This window comes from Anomaloglossus baeobatrachus, unplaced genomic scaffold, assembly GCF_048569485.1.
Source record: "Anomaloglossus baeobatrachus isolate aAnoBae1 unplaced genomic scaffold, aAnoBae1.hap1 Scaffold_4890, whole genome shotgun sequence".
Taxonomy (NCBI): Eukaryota; Metazoa; Chordata; class Amphibia; order Anura; family Aromobatidae; genus Anomaloglossus; species Anomaloglossus baeobatrachus.
In genome coordinates this window covers 1,261-24,353 of record NW_027444240.1, presented here as the reverse complement: position 1 = coordinate 24,353, position 23,093 = coordinate 1,261, and the positions used below count along the sequence as shown (strand labels likewise).

At 46.0% G+C, this 23,093-nt stretch overlaps 1 protein-coding gene across 1 annotated transcript; it reads left to right on the top strand.

Annotated features, from left to right (window-relative positions):
• Positions 1-396: 396 nt before the first annotated feature.
• On the top strand, positions 397-20,761 carry LOC142281937 (cytochrome P450 3A19-like; the record flags this gene model as incomplete). The annotated part of the gene is made up of 3 exons (XM_075332916.1): positions 397-552; positions 14,034-14,260; positions 20,599-20,761. Coding segments are annotated over exons 1-3 (531 nt in total), but the record flags the coding sequence as incomplete, so codon positions are not given.
• Positions 20,762-23,093: the final 2,332 nt, after the last annotated feature.

The window sequence follows — 23,093 nt, the reverse complement described above, 5'->3', positions numbered from 1 at the left end:
GCTGTATTGACCAAACAGTTGTGCAATAGACAATTGTTCTTTTATCGGTGGTTTAACCATCAATCTACTTCTATCTAAAGTATATGGCCACCGTAACGTCTGGTATTGCACTGCACATTTAGATGTTATGAACTGACTTGATGCATATTATTTGATGCACTGTTCACCTATTGACTTTCTAACAACTTTCCACACTGCTCTGCCATTAAATAGCCATTTACCAATACAGACAAGCTAAGTGGTTTTGCATTTGCTCACATATGCTGTTCTGTATTATTTCCTTCCACTTATAATAAATTGTCCATAGGTATAACTTACATATAAGACATTAAAGGACATTATGGAAACTGTCACATGCATCATGAGAAACCCAATATACTTTTCGTTACAGCACTGACTGATACGGAGATTATGGCTCAGGCTCTTGTTTTTATATTGGCCGGATTTGAGACCACAAGTTTGACATTAACCTTTGTGTTTTATAATCTGGCCACTCACCCTGATGTTCAGAAGAAACTACAGGAGGAGGTGGACTCACATCTTCCCGATAAGGTGCGGATACAATAATGTGCATGCTTTATGTTCAACTTTTACCATCTGGCTGAATTCACACTGTGTTTTTAGTCTCTAGTTCATGTCGATGCTAAGAAAAACTCCTGAACTATATGCTATGTGTAGACTGTGACAGTTGCTTAACAGCGGAAACCATCACTCAGAAACAAGGTTCATGAAAAGCTATTGAAAAGCTAAAAAAAAAATAAAATTAATCAACACATGCAATAAGATAATAAAGTGCAAAAAATCTTTATTCACCCTCACCAGCAACATTTCAGCTCTCTCTAAGGGACCATTATTAATAGGGCTCATCAGAGAGCTTTTTCTTCTGAAGACAGGCTCCATGGAGAGCTGACACTTACCTGGTGTTGGTAAATAAAGGACCATTACACTTTAATTCACTTTATTACTTACTAGCTGTAGTACGCGGGCGTTGCCCGGGATAGTAACTATCTCTCTTTGAGTTTCTGTCTGTCTCTGTCTGTCTGTCTCTGTCTGTATCAGTTTCTCTGTCTGTCTCTCTCTATCTCTGTGTCTCTATCTCTGTGTCTCTCTCTTTCTCTGTGTTTGTCTGTGTCTGTCTGTCTCTCTCTATCTGTCTGTCTGTCTCATTCCCCGTCTGTCTCCTTCCAGGGCTGTCTCTTTGCCCGTCTGTCTCTTTGCCCATCTGTCTCTTTGCCCGTCTGTCTCTTTGCCCGTCTGTCTCTTTGCCCGTCTGTCTCTTTGCCCGTCTGTCTCTTTCCCGGGTTGTCTCTTTCCAGGGTTGTCTCTTTCCAGGGTTGTCTCTTTCCAGGGTTGTCTCTTTCCAGGGTTGTCTCTTTCCAGGGCTGTCTCTTTGCCCGGCTGTCTCTTTGCCCGGCTGTCTCTTTGCCCGGCTGTCTCTTTGCCCGGCTGTCTCTTTCCCAGGCTGTCTCTTTCCAGGGCTGTCTCTTTCCAGGGCTGTCTCTTTCCAGGGCTGTCTCTTTCCAGGGCTGTCTCTTTCCAGGGCTGTCTCTTTCCAGGGCTGTCTCTTTCCAGGGCTGTCTCTTTCCAGGGCTGTCTCTTTCCAGGGCTGTCTCTTTCCAGGGCTGTCTCTTTGCCCATCTGTCTCTTCTATTCCCCCTTCTGTCTCTTTCCCCTTCTGTCTCTTTCCCAGTCTGTCTCTTTCCCAGTCTGTCTCTTTCCCAGTCTGTCTCTTTCCCAGTCTGTCTCTTTCCCAGTCTGTCTCTTTCCCAGTCTGTCTCTTTGCTCGGCTGTCTCTTTGCTCGGCTGTCTCTTTGCCCGGCTGTCTCTTTCCCGGGCTGTCTCTTTCCCGGGCTGTCTCTTTCCCGGGCTGTCTCTTTCCCGGGCTGTCTCTTTCCCGGGCTGTCTCTTTCCCGGGCTGTCTCTTTCCCGGGCTGTCTCTTTCCCGGGCTGTCTCTTTCCCGGGCTGTCTCTTTCCCGGGCTGTCTCTTTCCCGGGCTGTCTCTTTCCCGGGCTGTCTCTTTCCCGGGCTGTCTCTTTCCCGGGCTGTCTCTTTCCCGGGCTGTCTCTTTCCCGGGCTGTCTCTTTCCCGGGCTGTCTCTTTCCCGGTCTGCATCTTTCCCCTTTTGTCTCTTTCCCCTTTTGTCTCTTTCCCCTTTTGTCTCTTTCCCCTTTTGTCTCTTTCCCCTTTTGTCTCTTTCCCCTTTTGTCTCTTTCCCCTTTTGTCTCTTTCCCCTTTTGTCTCTTTCCCCTTTTGTCTCTTTCCCCTTTTGTCTCTTTCCCCTTTTGTCTCTTTCCCCTTTTGTCTCTTTCCCCTTTTGTCTCTTTCCCCTTTTGTCTCTTTCCCCTTTTGTCTCTTTCCCCTTTTGTCTCTTTCCCCTTCTGTCTCTTTCCCCTTTTGTCTCTTTCCCCTTTTGTCTCTTTCCCCTTTTGTCTCTTTCCCCTTCTGTCTTTTTCCCCTTCTGTCTCTTTCCAGGGCTGTCTCTTTCCAGGGCTGTCTCTTTCCAGGGCTGTCTCTTTCCAGGGCTGTCTCTTTCCAGGGCTGTCTCTTTCCAGGGCTGTCTCTTTCCAGGGCTGTCTCTTTGCCTGGTCTGTCTCTTTGCCTGGTCTGTCTCTTTCCCAGTCTGTCTCTCTGCCCAGCTGTCTCTCTGCCCGGCTGTCTCTGTGCCCGGCTGTCTCTTTCTCTGGCTGTCTCTTTCCAGGGCTGACTCTTTCCCAGTCTGTCTCTTTGCTCGGCTGTCTCTTTGCTCGGCTGTCTCTTTGCTCGGCTGTCTCTTTGCCCGGCTGTCTCTTTGCCCGGCTGTCTCTTTCTCTGGCTGTCTCTTTCCAGGGCTGACTCTTTCCCAGTCTGTCTCTTTGCTCGGCTGTCTCTTTCCCCGTCTGTCTCTTTCCCCTTCTGTCTCTTTCCCCTTCTGTCTCTTTCCCCTTCTGTCTCTTTCCCCGTCTGTCTCTTTCCCGGTCTGTCTCTTTCCCGGTCTGTCTCTTTCCCGGTCTGTCTCTTTCCCGGTCTGTCTCTTTCCCGGTCTGTCTCTTTCCCGGTCTGTCTCTTTCCCGGTCTGTCTCTTTCCCGGTCTGTCTCTTTCCCGGTCTGTCTCTTTCCCGGGCTGTCTCTTTCCAGGGCTGTCTCTTTCCAGGGCTGTCTCTTTCCAGGGCTGTCTCTTTCCAGGGCTGTCTCTTTGCCTGGTCTGTCTCTTTGCCTGGTCTGTCTCTTTGCCTGGTCTGTCTCTTTGCCTGGTCTGTCTCTTTGCCTGGTCTGTCTCTTTGCCTGGTCTGTCTCTTTCCCTGGTCTGTCTCTTTCCCTGGTCTGTCTCTCTGCCCGGCTGTCTCTCTGCCCGGCTGTCTCTGTGCCCGGCTGTCTCTTTCCAGGGCTGTCTCTTTCCAGGGCTGTCTCTTTCCAGGGCTGTCTCTTTCCAGGGCTGTCTCTTTCCAGGGCTGTCTCTTTGCCCGGTCTGTCTCTTTGCCCGGTCTGTCTCTTTGCCCGGCTGTCTCTTTGCCCGGCTGTCTCTTTGCCCGGCTGTCTCTTTGCCCATCTGTCTCTTTCCAGGGCTGTCTCTTTCCAGGGCTGTCTCTTTGCCCGTCTGTCTCTTTGCCCATCTGTCTCTTTCCAGGGCTGTCTCTTTCCAGGGCTGTCTCTTTGCCCGTCTGTCTCTTCTATTCCCCCTTCTGTCTCTTCCCCCTTCTGTCTCTTTCCCCTTCTGTCTCTTTCCCCTTCTGTCTCTTTCCCCGTCTGTCTCTTTCCCCGTCTGTCTCTTTCCCCGTCTGTCTCTTTCCCCGTCTGTCTCTTTCCCCTTCTGTCTCTTTCCCCTTCTGTCTCTTTCCCCTTCTGTCTCTTTCCCGGTCTGTCTCTTTCCCGGTCTGTCTCTTTCCCCTTCTGTCTCTTTCCCCTTCTGTCTCTTTCCCCTTCTGTCTCTTTCCCGGGCTGTCTCTTTCCCGGGCTGTCTCTTTCCCGGGCTGTCTCTTTCCCGGGCTGTCTCTTTCCCGGGCTGTCTCTTTCCCGGGCTGTCTCTTTCCCGGGCTGTCTCTTTCCCGGGCTGTCTCTTTCCCGGGCTGTCTCTTTCCCGGGCTGTCTCTTTCCCGGGCTGTCTCTTTCCCGGGCTGTCTCTTTCCCGGGCTGTCTCTTTCCCGGGCTGTCTCTTTCCCGGGCTGTCTCTTTCCCGGGCTGTCTCTTTCCCGGGCTGTCTCTTTCCCGGGCTGTCTCTTTCCCGGGCTGTCTCTTTCCCGGGCTGTCTCTTTCCCGGGCTGTCTCTTTCCCGGGCTGTCTCTTTCCCGGGCTGTCTCTTTCCCGGGCTGTCTCTTTCCCGGGCTGTCTCTTTCCCGGGCTGTCTCTTTCCCGGGCTGTCTCTTTCCCGGGCTGTCTCTTTCCCGGGCTGTCTCTTTGCCCGGATGTCTCTTTGCCCGGATGTCTCTTTGCCCGGATGTCTCTTTGCCCGGATGTCTCTTTGCCCGGATGTCTCTTTGCCCGGATGTCTCTTTGCCCGGATGTCTCTTTGCCCGTCTGCCTCTTTGCCCGTCTGCCTCTTTGGCCGGCTGTCTCTTTCCCAGTCTGTCTCTTTGCCCGGATGTCTCTTTGCCCGGATGTCTCTTTGCCCGGATGTCTCTTTGCCCGGATGTCTCTTTGCCCGGATGTCTCTTTGCCCGGATGTCTCTTTGCCCGGATGTCTCTTTGCCCGGATGTCTCTTTGCCCGGATGTCTCTTTGCCCGGATGTCTCTTTGCCCGGATGTCTCTTTGCCCGGATGTCTCTTTCCAGGGCTGTCGCAGTCTGTGTCTATCTCTGTCTCTTTCTGTCTCGCTCTATCCATCTCACTACCGACATCTTATTCTCTCACACAAGCTTCTTATACTAACAGTTTATTTTGTTCCTATAGCAACCACTGACAGTTGCTATTAATAGCCCGTATCTCCCACCTCCATTCAGATTAATGGAGGCAGGATTTTGGAGACTAACGGTAAAGCGCAGGGTTACATTTTCCCATCCAAACATAGTCTATGACGTTCCTTGAGTCACATGAGGCGTCTGTGCGAAATTTCGTGATTGTAAATGAGACAGAGCGGATTCCTTTAGCGAACATACATACACACACACACACGTGTACACACACACACACACACACACACAAATGTGTACACACACACACACACACACACACATATACTCAGCTTTATATATTAGATGTCGCGTTGAACTGTTTTTTTAAAGTAAAAAAGGATACTGAGCTAGGACTCTTTCTGTCACGATGTGACTGCAGGATAGCGAGAAACAGGGGTTTCCTATGCTGTCTCTCACACTAGGGACCCTAGGCTATTCCTAACCACTGGGTTACCCCTAATGGTCGAGATGCCCGATTCCCATGCCTGGCTATTCTCCTGACCAGAACTAATCTGTTACATCACCCCCTTTAGGGAAGGAAGGGGCAGAAGTGTGATGGTAGCACAGATTAAGACAGAGAAGGGAAAACCAAAATGAACACACTGCAAACTCACATTAATAAACAGTAATTAATAATTTAATTTTATTCATTTATATAGCGCTATTAATTCCACAGCGCTTTACATACATTTGCAACACTGTCCCCATTGGGGCTCACAATCTAGAGTCCCTATCTGTATGTCTTTGGAGTGTGGGAGGAAACCGGAGTACCCGGAGGAAACCCAAGCAAACATGGGGAGAACATACAAACTCCTTGCAGATCGTGTCCTTGGTGGGATTTGAACCCAGGACCCCAGCGCTGCAAGGCTGCAGTGCTAACCACTGAGCCACCGTGCCGCCCACAGTAAGAGACTAAGGAGAAAAGCACGAGTAGGAAGGTAGCAACAAAAAGACAATAAGGTTTAACACCACAATTGCTTACACCAATAATGCACAACAACCACCAGTAAGTCTGGATCACAATACCTCACCAGACCAGTACAGGTAAACTGTAGCTGGCATTAATGAAATAGTCCAGCTAGCAAATATGAGGCAAGCGAACATGACTGGCTCCCCCACAGCATGTGATCACATAGACTAATAAGCAGGTCAGGAGAGATTAACTCTTGCTATATTACCTAATTCTGTGGGTCGAAGTCCACGTCTCCCTGCGCTGATCACAGACCTCAGAGAAGTTAGTAGACAGAGTGCCAGAATCTGTAGTTTCCACAGATCCTGACTTCCCCATGATAGTTGGTGATACCTGCAAAAATCTCCTTGTGACACTTTTGATGAGGTTGCCACGTAACTATACTGTCTTCTTGGAATCATTGAGAAGCTCATACACCCAAGACAAATAACCCTTTAAAGAAAGCATAACCATAACCAATTATCACCATAAAACATAATAAGCTTTATTTTAATATACTGTAATAAAATCATGTAGAGAAAAAATATAAAAACACGTCATACATTGACGAGCAAAAGGGCTAACAATGTTTAGAACTTTAGACTTTCAGGCTCCATATCTCACCATCCACTACAGCTTCAAATGTGAGACTACCATCATTTTATAGATAGTCATATTGGCTATCTCATACATAAAATTGACTTGCAACTCTTTAGTGAATGATTAGTTATGCAGATAATTGTCATGTCACTACATTGTTTCTGTTTTGCTCCTGGTGATGGAAAAATCTTTTTCTTCCTCTATACTACAAATTACAATATGTTCTCAGATACCTTGCTAGGGTGTTATTAGTTTGATTCCCAAGCGAAAGGTCAATGGTTCAAATTGGGGAGCAGCCATGAGGAAAATTTCCCGAGAAAAGAGAAACGGCATCATCCAGCTCATTGATAGCTGTCTTCTCAGCCAAGAAGATTGCCAAACTGCATCATGTGAGTGCCATGACAGTTGGAAGAATAGAAAATGAAGTTCGTCCATCCATTGTTAAGACAATACGAGCCACCTCCACTGCAGTGTTTGTCACACCAGAACTGATAGACCTTCTGAAGAGTTGACTTGGAGGATGTTCAGGCAAAATATATGAGACAACAAGTCGGCTCTTCAGAAGGTCTATCAGTTCTGGTGTTACAAACACTGCAGTGGAGGTGGCTCATATGCTTCTTAATAGTGATATCACAGACATCTATGCAAGTACTGTGCGATGCAGGTTACACAAGTCCAGAATGTTGGACTGGAAAAAGTTTGCAAAAAGGTATGAAAATTGGACAGTAAAAGATTGGAAATAGGTGATTTGGGGCGATAAGATGAAAATGTAGGCTCTGATGGGTGAAAATGAGTCTGGAAGGAACAAAGGAAAAAGGAGTTAAATTGAAGGAACTATCAAGTTTGGTGTAGGAATCCTGATGATATTGGGTTGTTTCACAGTCAAAGGTGTTAATTAATTGACCAGGATCGATGGTGGTCTTAATGCTGAGCTATGTGTTTGTATCCTACAAGACAAGTTACTTTGTACATTCAAGTCCTATGGGTATAAAAAGAACGACATAGTGTTTCAGCATAACAACGATCCAAAGCATACGTCAAGATTGATGAAGAAATGGTTCAATGTCAATTAATTAGATGTGCTGGATTAGCCCCCACAATCCCCAGACCTCAATTAAATCAAAGACTTGTGGGTAGAGTTGAAAAAAGCTGTATACATATCCAAATGATTCGACCAGGATGCATCAACATTAGGATAGTGTAGAAGACACCTGGGATCAGATTTCGGTTGAGACATGCTTGAATCTGACGAAGAGCATGCCAATACAGCACCCCTGCGGTACCAGGTGCCACAAAATGTAAAGTTGGAAACCCAAACCCCGAAATATCCGTGCCAGTCAACACACCAACGCCTTCAGGCCACACACATACCCCAACACCAAACTGGGAGACTGCCTAGAAACAGGTAAAAGGGATGGGCACTGACTGGATAGTCGCCACCCAATCTGTAGGGAGAGACTCAGCAAGGGGAGGGGCCAGTGGTCAGTTGGGAAGTTGGTGGGAGGAACAGTTTAGTTTGGAGAGGAGTGGAGTCAGAGGTAGGAGTGAGGAGAGTTGAGAGTAGTAGTCGGATGAGTGAAAATGTGAAAGTACAGAAAGAAAGGAAAAGACCTGCAGTAACAACGGAGTGCTGTAACAGGAGTGAGGGACTGTGGACCATGAGTTACCTGTGGAAGTGGAGAACTCCAGGGACCGCAGGGCGCCTGTGAAAGTCTGGAACCTAGGCTCACAGGACTCAGCACAAAGCGGGGTGCAGACCCTAGGACAACAGGACACTTTATGGTTAACTGTTAAATCTGCCAGGAGAGAAAATCTCCAGGGTCCATCGCCAACTAAAGAGTCTGAAGCATCAGTAGCAAACAGGGGACCAGGGATTGACCCCGGTCTGCCTGCAATAGGACCAAGACAGAAACAGAGGGGTTCCCAAGTAGCTCTAGGCCATGGGAGCCCATCAACAACAAGTGTGCACGGAGAACAGCAAACCCAGGTCACAGCTGGCACGGAGAACAAGGGGAGCGGGAACACCTGGAACTGGCACCAGCAGATCCAAACACTGAAACCAAGTAAAAAGACAAGGCAAGTTAAGACTGCAATACTGATGTGGACTGTTTCCTTCTCGCCTCCGTATACTCACACTGACTGTTCTCCACTACAATCCCCATCATCCACTGCTGGGGTCCAGTCCTGCTTGCGGAAGGCCCAAAGCACCTAAGCTGCACTACTCCATCAGCCCCAGCAGAACCCTGCAGCAACGGCTTCATATAACCTGGCCGCATATCGCATGTGGCATATGTGATGACATGGACTTTGTCAATGCCTAGCATGGGTTAAATTTCTTAAAATTCAGCCAGACACGAAGATAGTTTGTTTATAGACGGAGGATAAGCCCCTCATTGTTTTTACAAGACTCTTGTTGACTCATGTAATTACCTGGGCTAATGAAGGCTAGGCACCCAGATAAATCAGTTATGCGAACCTCCCATTGTATTACAATGTGTATTGCTAGGTGTGATGTAACTGCTGTCTCTCTCTCATCTCTGGATATTTTGTGTACGGCTTGAAATCTAGCCAATAAGAGCCCAGTCTTATCCACCAATCGTGAAGACCCCAATGGTCTGAATGGAGAGCTCAGGGGTATAAGAAGGAGGACTGTCCATTGCCCGGGTTGACTCTTGCTACATGATACCAATCTAGGACTTGCGGATCCGCTTGGCAAGCCATAGCTGAACCTGGATTATAACACTACATGGACTTCAGCATCGAATGCATGGATTCGGCTGTGATATCAAAGACTACCTAAGGAAGGAATCCAGCTTGGGACAATCCAGTCATCTGACTACAGACTTTGCGGTACTCAGCCAGCTTCCTAAATCTGGCATTCCTTTCTCGGTGGGTGCCCGCCGAAAGCAGGGTGCTGCTGGATTGGAGTAAGTAGCCCTGGAAGCTCTGAGGCACGGACATTCTAATCCCTGGTGAGCCAGCGGAAGGGTGAGAAACTGTTGCCGGTTACATTTTGTGGTTTTGCTGCTTATGTGCCATATGCCGTTTATTGGGGATCCAATAAAGTCTTAATATTGTGATTCCCTCACCCTGTGTTGTCTGTGTTCTGCCCACGGTTAAGGAGGTTGGGCGTTCAGTTGGGATGAGCCCTGGGCTATACTGTCTTTCTAAAGGCGGCCGGGCTAGCGGACGAGAGCACCCACTGACCCCCGTGTCTCCACAGCGTAGTCAACAAACTCTTTTATTTTATTTTTACCCCTCTTTTATTCGGACCGACCCCCAGGGTCACAGAACCGGGCATCGACCACGACCACGACTTCCCTGAGTGTTACACACACCTGGGACCGAGTACCCCACAGCCCTGGGGCATCACACCCAGAAGGATTCATGCAGTGTTGAAAGCCAAATGTGGATTTATAAGATAATAACAAAATAATAAATATTAAAATTTAGATTTTTAGGAGCAAACCGGTAACTGCAGTGACATGACAAGCATCTGCATAACTAATCATATGCCAAATACGTGCAAATCAAATTTATGTATGAGATAGCCAAGGTAATTGTCTATAAAAGAAAGGTAATCTCACATTTAAAGCTGTAGCGTATAATGGAGCCTGAAAATCAAAGGTTCAACACATTGTTACCCTTTTGCACGTCAGTGTATATTAATTTGTACTATTGTCACTCTAGGTACAAGGAAGTATCTAGCATATGGTGAAAGGGAAGAAAACACTGTGTCTAAGGAAGGGGGAAATGGTGACCCCGGACCAAAACTACCACTGGGCCCTGGGTTCGCTGCTCACTACCTTAGGCCTGCGCCACACATCCGTGCCTCCGGCACGTGTTTGTCATTTTTTACACGTACCGGCGGCACGGAGACACTTTAACCAATGCTACCCTATTGTAGCAGGCACACACACGTAAAACCACACGGAACGTGTGTCCATGTGCGTTTGTACGTGTGTGCGTTTTTGAAAGCGCTGACATGTCCGTTTTTTCACCGGCAGCACGGGTGTCACACGGCCCGCACCCGCACCACACGGGTGTAGTGTGGATGCGGTCCCGTGTGACACGCGCCGGAGAAAACACACATGTCATTGAAAAAAAAACAAAACATTTACTCACCTTCCCAGCCCTCCTGTCTCTGCCGCTGCTGCCTCTTGCTGCCGACCGCCGCTCATTATTCTCATTGAATATTCACTTCACTGCCTGGCAGCAGCAGCAGCGGGGAGACGGGAGGGCTGGAGACCGAGGATCAGCACCACGGACAGCAGCGCGGACAGCAGGAAGGACCAGGTGAGTATGTAAATTACCGATTCTACGTGTGCTATCGCGGATAGCACACGTAGAACACACGTGGCCCGCACGTACCAGAGACACGTACTTACCTGCACGCAACACGCAGGGAAAATACGTGTCTCTCGGCACGTGCGTGAATTTCACGTGAGTGTGGCAGAGGCCTTAGATAGGTTCTGCACCTATGCTCTGAGCAGGATACATGACCCTAGGCTGACCCTGCATTTGGGTCCTAGGTAGGAAGCAGATGGGATGAGCTCTTTGTCAACCCCACTAAGCTCTAAAGAAGACACAAGAATAACAAACAAGGGAAGGAAACAACAAGTTGTTATCTTCAGATGCCTCAGGAAGAGGAACTGCAAATAACAAAAAGATTACACTAGAAGAATGTGAACTGACTGCTTGTGCTAAAGACTTATAAAGGGTAAAGGACTTATCACCAGCACAGAGTATGGGAAAGTGAGGGTATATATAGACAGTCAGGAAACGCTGATAGGTAGCTGAAAGGGTGAAGAACTCCAATGGTCCTAAAGGGAAAGGAATGAAAATAAAGCAGAGGATATACAATCATATGAAAAAGTTTGGGCACCCCTATTAATGTTAACCTTTTTTCTTTATAACAATTTGGGTTTTTGCCACAGCTATTTCAGTTTCATATATCTAATAACTGATGGACTCAGTAATATTTCTGGAGTGAAATGAGGTTTATTGTACTAACAGAAAATGTGCAATCTGCATTTAAACAAAATTTGACCGGTGCAAAAGTATGGGCACCCTTATCAATTTCTTGATTTGAACACTCCTAACTACTTTTTACTGACTTACTAAAGCACTAAATTGGTTTTGTAACCTCATTGAGCTTTGAACTTCATAGGCAGGTGTATCCAATCATGAGAAAAGGTATTTAAGGTGGCCACTTGCAAGTTGTTCTCCTATTTGAATCTCCTATGAAGAGTGGCATCATGGGCTTCTCAAAACAACTCTCAAATGATCTGAAAACAAAGATTATTCAACATAGTTGTTCAAGGGAAGGATACAAAAAGTTGTCTCAGAGATTTAAACTGTCAGTTTCCACTGTGAGGAACATAGTAAGGAAATGGAAAAACACAGGTACAGTTCTTGTTAAGCCTAGAAGTGGCAGGCCATGAAAAATATCAGAAAGGCAAAGAAGAAGAATGGTGAGAACAGTCAAGGACAATCCACAGACCACCTCCAAAGACCTGCAGCATCATCTTGCTGCAGATGGTGTCAATGTGCATCGGTCAACAATACAGCGCACTTTGCACAAGGAGAAGCTGTATGGGAGAGTGATGCAAAAGAAGCCGTTTCTGCAAGCACGCCACAAACAGAGTCGCCTGAGGTATGCAAAAGCACATTTGGACAAGTCAGTTACATTTTGAAAGAAGGTCCTGTGGACTGATGAAACAAAGATTGAGTTGTTTGGTCATACAAAAAGGCGTTATGCATGGAGGCAAAAAAAACATGGCATTCCAAGAAAAGCACTTGCTACCCACAGTAAAATTTGGTGGAGGTTCCATCATGCTTTGGGGCTGTGTGGCCAATGCCGGTACCAGGAATCTTGTTAAAGTTGAGGGTTGCATGGATTCAACTCAGTATCAGCAGATTCTTGACAATAAAGTGAAAGAATCAGTGATGACGTTGAAGTTACGCAGGGGATGGATATTTCAGCAACACAAAGATCCAAAACACCGCTCCAAATCTACTCAGGCATTCATGCAGAGGAACAATTACAATGTTCTGGAATGGCCATCCCAGTCCCCAGACCTAAATATCATTGAAAATCTGTGGGATGATCTGAAGCGTGCTGTCCATGCTCGGCGACCATCAAACTTAACTGAACTGGAATTGTTTTGTAAACAGGAATGGTCAAATATACCTTCATCCAGGATCCAGGAACTCAGTAAAAGCTACAGAAAGCGACTAGAGGCTGTTATTTTTGCAAAAGGAGGATCTACAAAATATTAATGTCAGTTTTATGTTGAGGTGCCCATACTTTTGCACCAGTCATATTTTGTTTAAATGCGGATTGCACATTTTCTGTTAGTACAATAAACCTCATTTCAATCCAGAAATATTACTGATTCCATCAGTTATTAGATATATGAAACTGAAATAGCTGTTGCAAAAACCCAAATTGTTATAAAGAAAAAAGGTTAACATTAATAGGGGTGCCCAAAATTTTTCATATGACTACATAAGATACCAAATACATCAAGCAGGAATGATAGAAGGTCAGGGAGCGGTCTGTGCATCCAAACACTGTGACCCTCTATTGCCATACACCACACGACTGTCTGTCACTCATGACACACCCGTGACAGTACTCACCCTTCTACAAATGGTTTCCGGACACTCAGGACCAGGCTTAGGATGGGCAGCATGACATAAATGATCCAATTTTGTGGCATTCCCATCCAATGCTGGAACCCACATCCTCTTTTTTTGGTCCATAACCCCTCCAGTGCACCAAATACTGTATTGAAGGGAATGATTTAGAAAATGAGAATCAACAATTTTAGCTATTTGAAACTCTAATTGTCATCAACCATAATTGGGGCCGGCAGCAAGGGAGACAGATCCAAGGGTACCACATACTTCTTGAGCAGAGACCTGTGGAATACATTGTGGATCCTAAGAGCCTGAGGTAACTCCAGATGAAACGCTACTGGGATGATGACTGTCATCTTATAGGGACCAATAAACCTAGGTCCCAGCTTCCAGGAAGAAACATTTAACTTAATATTCCTGGTAGACAACCACATATACAGTATATTATACCATATACATTAACATAAGCCATCTTTAACTTTGGTTTATTCTGGCGTGGTTGATTTGCCCTGCCAACTTCAGCCCTTTTTCTCCTTTACGTTGTGTGGATTATATGTCATGTTTTTATATATACAGTATTTTTTTCCATATGTTTTTATTTTTGTGCATTAATAAAGCTTATTGTGTTTTATGGTGATAATTGGTCATAGTCATTTGAATTACATATTTGCATGAGACTCTCTACAGGATTCTCTTCTGGACAACATTCGTATTATTATTATTAAGCTCATATTCCTGTAAAAGGAATGTCTGTATTGTCTTTACTTTATACACTATATTCTTTTTCCTGAACTCTGTGCTATAAAAAAGCATTTCCTACTATACTATTTCATACTTTTTTATTTCTTTTGTGTTATACCGACCAGTCAGGAGCCACAATGACCCTTTTTTCTCATACCACTAATCCAACAATTTTACTTGTATTGGATTATCTTGGTGAAAAGTAATTTATGTATTATTTATCTGTCCTCAGGCTAGTCCCACATATGACATACTGAAGCAAATGGAATACCTGGATATGGTGATTCAGGAGACTCTTCGAATGTACCCTCCAGCAGGAAGACTAGAGAGGGTTTCGAAGCAAACTGTTGAACTAAATGGTGTCACTATTCCAAAAGGTGTAGTCTGTATGATTCCAACATATGCTTTGCACAATGACCCTGAATTGTGGCCTGAACCTGAAGAATTTCGTCCTGAAAGGTAAATTAAAGGGATTGTCTAGTTTAGAGAACCTTTATTCATATACTCTGTTAGAAAATTCTGAGGAGGATTCTCTGTTCAGTAGACTCAATTCTTGATCAAAATAAGCATTAACAAAGAAGGAAATGCTTCAGGCATATGCTTTATTTTTCCCATAGGTACCTATGCACAAGACTGAGGCAAAAAATGTGTTCTTAGTCCTTTGTCCAACCAGTATACATGTACATAATGATTGTTTACTTGTATAGAAAAGTTCAGCAAACTGGGGTTTCCTATACTGAGGGCCTTTGAAAAAATGTATGTTGTACAGTATAAGTTTTGATTGCACTGCGTACCTATTTTGGATGGATGCCAAGGAAGTCATTCAGACCATGGCCACTGCCACCTGAGTGTCCACAAACACGATGTAAACTTAGCTTTATAGTTTTAAAGGTGCAATATGCACCCAGAACCATGAGCAGTTCTGGGTGCATATTGCTAATCCATGCCTAACTGTTCCAGTATCTAGTAGCATACATAAAAAGATCTTTAGAAAAAGTATTTCTAAATATCCTTTATCATATTCTGATGAGTGCAGGGACGAGTGGCAAGCGCGTTATTTCCCCCGACTAGTCCTCCCACAGGGGCGTGCTAACATGCTATTCAATGCTCATTGCCCAGCGTCATCAGCGGTGATGCACATACCTGTGTCCATTGTCACCTCTTTAAACGCAAGCTTTATGGTCAGTGCGCATGATCAAAAGTCTCGGCACTTCCAGTCACGCGTACTATACCGATCTGAAGCCGGGTCGCATACACCCGGCTTCATAGTGTGCATGACCAGTAGTGGGGGGACTTCTGATCATGCGCACTGACCTAAAAGCCGGTGTATGAAGCAGTGACAATGCACAGGTATGTGCATCCTCCATACCCCTGTAAGTGTGCTAACATGCTAAGAGGGCGGGCTAGTCAGGGGAAAATGGCGCCTTTGCAACTAGTCCCTGCATTCATTAGCACATTATAAATCAATCATCCTGATTGCCTGGTGCAGTAGCAATCAGCGGAATATAAGGAGTTAACACAGCTGTGATTAATCAAATAAGACTACTCCTTTACTAATCGTGGTAATAAAAATGAAATAAACACAAAACACAGAGAAAAATCCTTTATTTAAAAACACCCTCTTTCTGCAAATTATTATCCTCCAAAACACCCCAGCAGGTCTGATGTAATCCACATCACGATGTAGCATGACGAACCCGGCTCTGCTACATGCTAAGGTCGCAGTGCGCAGTCACATTTTCTAATTGTCACATTAGAAAATGTGAATGATCACTGCAACGTCCAGGACACAGTGACAGAGCCACAGTTGTGAGCAGTGACGTCAGTAAGGTCACCTGATAATGTGGTAACCACTAGCTGTGATCTCAGGTGAACTCACCTCAGGTTAACTTAATGAACTCAGTGAACTCACCTCAGGTGAACTCTATGAACTCAATGCCGGATTATCAGCTTAGGCTATGTGTGCATGTTGAGTATTTGGTTGCAGAAAATCTGCATCTCCTGCCTGAAAAACACACCAAAAGCGTGATTCAGGTTCGATGAGATTTTCTCCACGGAGATGCATATTTGATGCAGAAATTTATTGCAAAAATCTGCACTTGTTGGATAATATTGCACCAAAAAACGCAATGCGGTTTTGACATATTTTTCTGGCAGGAGATGCAGATTTGGTGCAGAAATTGGTTGCAGAAATTTTTGAACCAAATCTATATTTTCTAGCAGGAAACATTTTAAACACGTCTAAACCGCATTGCGTTTTTGGTGCATTTTTCTGCCTGGAGATGCAGATTTGGAGCAGAAATGTCTGCAGCCAAATATTCAACATGCGCACATAGTATAATCCGACATTAAGTTCAGTGAGTTCACCTGAGGTGAATTCACCTCAGGTCACAGGTGGGGTACTGTGAGAACAGCCAGGTGCGACTTTAGGTGAACTCATTGAACTTAATGCAAATTACCTGCTTAGGCTATAGACGCACATTGAATATTTGGTTGTAAAAATTTCTGCACCAAATCGGCATCTCCTGGCAGAAAAACGCACCAAAACCAAAATGTGGTTTTACGCGTTTTTGACACGATTTTCTTCCAGGAGATGCTGATTTGGTGCAGAAATTTGTGCAGTAATTTCTGCACCAAATCTCTATCTCTTGGAAAGAAAAAGCTATATTTTTCTGCGAGGAGATGCAGATTTTCTGAAACTCAATGTGCGCACATAGCCTAAGCCGTTATTCTAACATTGAGTTCATAGAGTTCACCTGAGATCACAGCTGGGGTACCATGGGAACACCCAGCTGTGACCTCAAGTAAACTCACTGACATCACCGCTCTCAGAGCTGCAGCTCCAGTAGTGTAACTTCATGGAACTTCGTGCTGTGGATTACGTCAGACCTGAAGGGGTGATTTCGGGGTTACTAAATTAGAGAAAGAGTGTGTTTTTGTTTGTTTTTTTCAATAAATGATTTTTTCTCTGTGTTTTGTGTATATTTCTTTTTACTTCCACGATTAGTAAAGGGGGATATCATAGACCTCTCCCAAATACTAACTTTGGGCTTGATAACAGCTGTGATTTTTTTTTGACAAATCACAGCTATCATTATCCCCTTATGTTACCCTGATTGCCACTGCTCCATGGTTGGGGAGGGAGGTACATTATGGCCTAAGCCCACGGGAATTTAGAAGTTGCTCAGGTGCCGGCCAAAAGTGGGGTTATGGTGGCTGGGGTAGTGGCCCTAGATGCCCCAAAGTCACAGAGATTCTAATCCCTGGTGAGCCAACGGGAGGGTGAGACTCTGTCACTTGAACCATCTTGTGTCCTTGCTGGGAAACTAATTTATGCTGTTAACTGTTTGGTAACCCAATAAAATCTTACCGGAGTGTGGTACCCTTACTCTGTGTTGTCTAAGTAGTGGTCTGCCCATGGGCAAGGAGTACAGACAGTTAGTGAAATGAGCCATGGCCATGCGGTCTATCTAAAGACAGTCAGGCCAACAGACAAGAGCACCCCCCTGACATTTATTGTCTCCACAAACAGCACCTTAAACTACAATGGGTAATATGTCATGTTAACTGTTAAGGTCCCTATACCCTTCCCCACCATCAGCTAGCACAGAGATGGAGATCGCCATAAAGACTATCTGATCTAGCTGAGAGCTAGGTATTCACGACTCAGGTGATGGTAGCTACAACCAAATCCGTACAAACAGAAACATCTCTGTTCTTTTGGAGGGAAAAGCTATGAACTCAGTTTTTAGATGCCACGTTAATGCTAGAAAAATGAAAAGCATATTACCAGAATCCCTGCACACCGCTGCACAATCCAGCGCACCATTTGGCTTTACTAGGAGATCGCTGGTTACGCGACAAATTGGTATTGGCCATTAAAATCATGCTAGATGTGTTGTGTTTGGTATCTATGCAAATGTAAATTCGAGATATAAAATATGATGCTAATATCTTTCACCTGTGAGACCCAGGAGCAGAGATATGTGAAAAACTAAAATTAGCTCATTTCTCTGACCCCTCGGCACAGCCCACAAGGTATCATAAAATGAGGTCACAGGTGGGAGGGTGAACTTAGGTCATAAAAGTCCGAGGCTCATTTTTAGAGATGGTCAGTACCGGAGGGCACAGCTAAATGGTGGTGCTGTCCGTGTCTCTACTGGAGCCCCTACCTCCCTAAATTTGGATGTCACCTCTATGGCACAAGTTTAGTAAGTTTCACATTTATCCCTTTTATTTTTATGTAATTGTCTACACTGTATTTGTATTGTTCCCTTTTGTAAAATCTTGTATATTTTATAAACACTGCCTATTTTCGGATTAAATATATAAAATGTACTAGTTCGTTTGCTCCTGCTCTATATATGAATCCAAACCCGTTCGAAGAGCCTTTTTGCTATCTGTAACGGGTGTCCGAACTACCTGTAGAAATTTTCGGTGGTGGCAGCGGAATTATTGTTGTGTAGAATTATTGAGGTGCTATAAGCAAGGGGTACCGGGGTATGTATATATATATATATATATATATATATATATATATATATACATATATATATATTCCATTAGCGGGAATCGGTGACATATATATTACCCATGCTGGCAGACCTTCAATATCTGACATTAGTAATTCAACAACCTCTTTTACTTATTGTCCAGCAGTACAAAAAGTGACCTGCTGACAGGAGGGGCGCTAGAGAGCAGTCTGATTGTGACAAATTAGTGAACAGCGGGTGGGATTTCTGAGTGACTCCCCCGGCTGTTCACGACAGGCAAGGAGTACAGACAGTTAATGAGATGAGCCATGGCCATGCTGTCTATCTAAAGATAGTCAGGCCAGCAGACAAGAGCACCCCCCTGACCTTTATTGTCTCCACAAACAGCACTATAAACTGTAATGGGTAAGTGTTGTATCCGTGAAAAAAATGAATACAACACATGCATGCAACATGAACGTCTGAATTAGGCCTGAGACAGGCTCTGTTTGCATAGGATAATACACAACACTGTATACCATACATTCAGTTTTGGCAATTATTGTCTATTTTGTCAAATATTGTCTGTCATTTGATTGCTTTTTATTCATTAAACAGTTAAATCGTGATCTTAAAACCTTGGTTGGTTTGTTTACAGTCATGCTGTCATATGTACACAGTTAGTAGTCACCTGGCAGCTCCAAAATGGCTAGCACAAACAGGCTTGGCGCTATCTAGTCCATTTCCCAGAACCCAGGGGTTGCCCTTGCCTTCACCCCTTAATCCCTGTACAAGGATTTGGACTTAAACAAAGTTCCCTCGGCTTGCCAGCTGCTGTTTGTTGGTGCAAGCTAGCAAGAATGAATGTCAGAAAGCCGGGTCAGATCCAGGAGGTCACATCAGGAACAGAATCAACAATACGCGTGTAGTCAAATGTAAAGCCAGGGTCAATGAACAGGAAAATCAGGTCAAAGCACAGGACAGAGGCACAAACCAGGATAGAATCTTTATTGACTGGCAGTGGGAGCTGGCTCTCTGGGATTTATATAGAACAACCCCACCCAGTGCTGCCAGAAGACAAAAATCAAGACAAGATTAACCCCATAGCTTCCAGGCTAGACAGAACCCCAAGTCCCAGGAATAAAAAAGGTATGTATATAGAATATCACCTGCAACAACAGTGTGGCGCTGCCCAGCAGCCGAAGCAGAAATTGGCACAGATGTTACACATGGTTCTTAAGGCCCTGTCACACTAAGCAACATCGCTAGCAACATCGCTGCTAACGAACAACTTTTGTGACGTTGCTAGCGATGTTGCTGTGTGTGACATCCAGCAACAACCTGGCCCCTGCTGTGAGGTCGTTGGTTGTTGCTGAATGTCCTGGGCCATTTTTTAGTTGTTGCTGTCCCGCTGTGAAGCACAGATCGCTGTGTGTGACAGCGAGACAGCAACAACTAAATGTGCAGGCAGCAGGAGCCGGCTTCTGCAGAGGCTGGTAACCAATGTAAACATCGGGTAACCAAGAAGCCCTGTCCTTGGTTACCCGATATTTACCTTTGATACCAGCCTCCCCCGCTCTCACTGCCTGTGCTGCCGGCTCCTGCTCTGTGCACATGACATGTAGCTAGCTGCAGGACACATGGGGTTAATTAACCTGATGTGTGCTGTAAGTAGGAGAGCAGGGAGCCAGCGCTCAGTGTGCGCTGCTCCCTGCTCTGTGCACATTTAGCTGCAGCATACATCGGGTAATTAACCTGATGTGTGCTGTAACTAGGAGAGCAGGGAGCCAGCGCTCAGTGTGCGCTGCTCCCTGCTCTGTGCATATGTAGCTGCAGCATACATCGGGTAATTAACCCGATGTGTGCTGTAACTAGGAGAGCAGGGAGCCAGCGCTCAGTGTGCGCTGCTCCCTGCTCTCTGCACGTGTAGCTCCGTGCAGTGGTAACCAAGGTAAATATCGGGTTGGTTACCGATATTTACCTTAGTTACCAAGCGCAGCATCTTCCACGCGGCGCTGGGGGCTTGTCACTGGTTGCTGGTGAGCTCACCAGCAACCCGTGTAGTGACGCTCCAGCGATCCCTGCCAGGTCAGGTTGCTGGTGGGATCGCTGGAGCGTCGCAGTGTGACAGCTCACCAGCAACCTCCTAGCAACTTACCAGCGATCCCTATCGTTGTTGGGATCGCTGGTAAGTTGCTTAGTGTGACGGTACCTTTAATGTTAATGCATCTTGATAATGAGGGTCACTTTTATTTTGCTCCTTAAATCATATTCCAAGACTAAGCTTTGACAGTAACTATTCTTTCTGATTCATTGTTTCGCCAGATTCAGTAAAGAAAATAGAGAAAACCATACACCATACACCTTCCTGCCCTTCGGCGATGGACCAAGGAATTGCATAGGGATGAGATTTGCTATGTTGAGTATGAAGGTAGCCATCACAGCCATCCTCCAGCATTTCACCTGTCGACCATGTAAAGATACATTGGTGAGTTGACTACTTCATACAAGGTTAACATCTTCTTCCACTGATTTTCTATTATTGGCTTAAAGAGATGCAACCATCAGGATTTTGATATATAAAGCAAAGCCACTGCTATACTGGCTCTAGGATACTGAATGTAAGCATACCTTTTGTTTAGAGATTGGATGTTTTATTTCAGAAATATGTGCAAGTAAAGTTCCAGCAATGCACTGCTATTTGATTCACGGGTCAAAAAAGGTGTGGGAATATGTAGGTTGGGTTTTGCTATTGATTCCTACCCATGTCTGTCTTCCTTGGTAGATACTAGACTATATGGACTCCTTCCAGGTATAAGTAATTTCTGTCACGTGATAGGGGCATGTTTGAAATGCAGCTCATACAGTCTAGCATCTACCATGGCCAGGGGCAGGAATAGATAGCAAATCCTGATCCCCATATTCCCTTCCTGTTGCACCTTTATGATGGAGTTTGGATTTTATTTGACTTTACAAAAAAGGATTAATTTAATTTTATTCCCTGGAGTTGGATGTCTTCTTTCCATTGAGTATTGGCACAGTATTTGTACTGTCTTGTGTAGAACATTTAATGTGGCGAGATGTGATCTAGAGAGTAGAGAGGAAAGCTTCTATTCTGTCATGGCATAAGGGGGGGGCTGTGAGGACTGCAGGCCAAAGCTGTCTCTAATGTTGTCATACTTCAGTTTGAAGAATGAAGCAAAGTCTTCAGCTGAGAGGAGAAGGAGAAGGTGCTGAGGAACGGGGAGAGAATTTAAAGTGTTTAATAGCTGTATAGGTTTGTCAGACTGGGAGGATATGAGAGCTGAAATGTAGGTTTGTTTTGTAGCAGTGAGTGTGGACTTGAAAGTGGTGAGGGACTGTTTATTTGGGATAAGGTGCTCATTGGAATGGAATTGTCGCGGGCGGGGAGGGCGCTGCGCTCACCACGCTCGGGTCCGGCGCTGCTGCTGCTCGGTGGCTCGAGCGGTGGGCCGGATCTGGGGACTCGAGCGGCGCTCCTCGCCTGTGAGTGAAAGGGGTGTAGTTTGGGTTTGGGGATTTGGTCCGTGACGCCACCCACGGTTTGTGGTGAGGTTGGGGGCACCACCGCTGCTATTGACGGGGATCACGGGAGCGATGGCAGGGAGCAGCTGGGATGTTTCTCTCCCCTCCGTGGGTAGGGGGTTGGTGGTCCCGGGGCCCGGAGAGGTGACGGGGAGGTAGCGTCGGGGAGGTGCATGGTCGCTTGGACTGCGCAGCAGTACAAACACCTTTTTATTAATAAAGGTCGGCTTCGCTCTCCCACCCAAACAACCTGGCCCTGATACTGCCCCTGAGAAGTGGGCAGCACCCCTTGACCCCAGTCCAGATCCAGGCTGCCCGAGCGGGAACGGGTATGGAGTTTCGCACCCTACAGTCACTTTAGGGGACTCCACGTCCATGGGGGACCCCTGACCCCTGGAGGATCGCCACCGGTTTATGGTAGGGCGGGCCTGGGCCATCCCTTTCCTCCAGGCCCATCCTCCAAATCAGCCTCTCCGGAGGCGGCAACGGAAACATGCCAACATATTTACATTTCCACTAGTTTGTGGGTGCCCTGCTAGTTCTCAGGCATGTCCATAAGCAGTTTCTTATGCACGGTACAAAGGGTCCCTACGGGGACTACTTGCCGGCAACGGCCGGTTCAATCACAGACGACAATCAGGTAAAAACTCCGGTTTGATTACTTTCATTCATTTACTTATTTACACACTCAACGTATCAAACCCCTAAATGGTAGTTTCCCTGTACCTAAGCGGGGGTCGACCTACGTTGGGGCACGTGGACCTTCGGGGCCCAATGTCAGTGGTTTTTGCCGCGCTTGAAGACCACAGACATTGGTGTCAAACAGATGATTCTTTTTATTTCATTCCTACGCGTTTCGGAGACCCCAAACTGTCTCCTTCTTCAGGGAAAAGAACTTTACAGAAGCCAAGGAAGAGACCTTTTATGAAGCAGTGAAAGGGGGAGGGACGTCTATCGTGTGGGGCAAGCGGAGACATAGGGGAGCTGGGTACAGGTGCATCCCTGGGCACTGGTTCATCATCGGCTACTTCCATCTCTTTTTCCTTCACGGGTTGTGGGAACAGTATCACTGGAAGAATCACTGCGCCATTCTGCGTAGGCTAATCTGCTGGGAAATCGCCCATCATGGTGTGGATTACCCCCTTTTCTTTCTCCCCAGCCGGTCCAGGGACCGGAGCTTCAGTCGCCACCCTCAATGTTGGTGGGCACCTCTTCAGGTGGTCCCTGGAAACCGTGGCCAAAGTCTTCCCCTGGTCACGACTGATCTGGTAGGC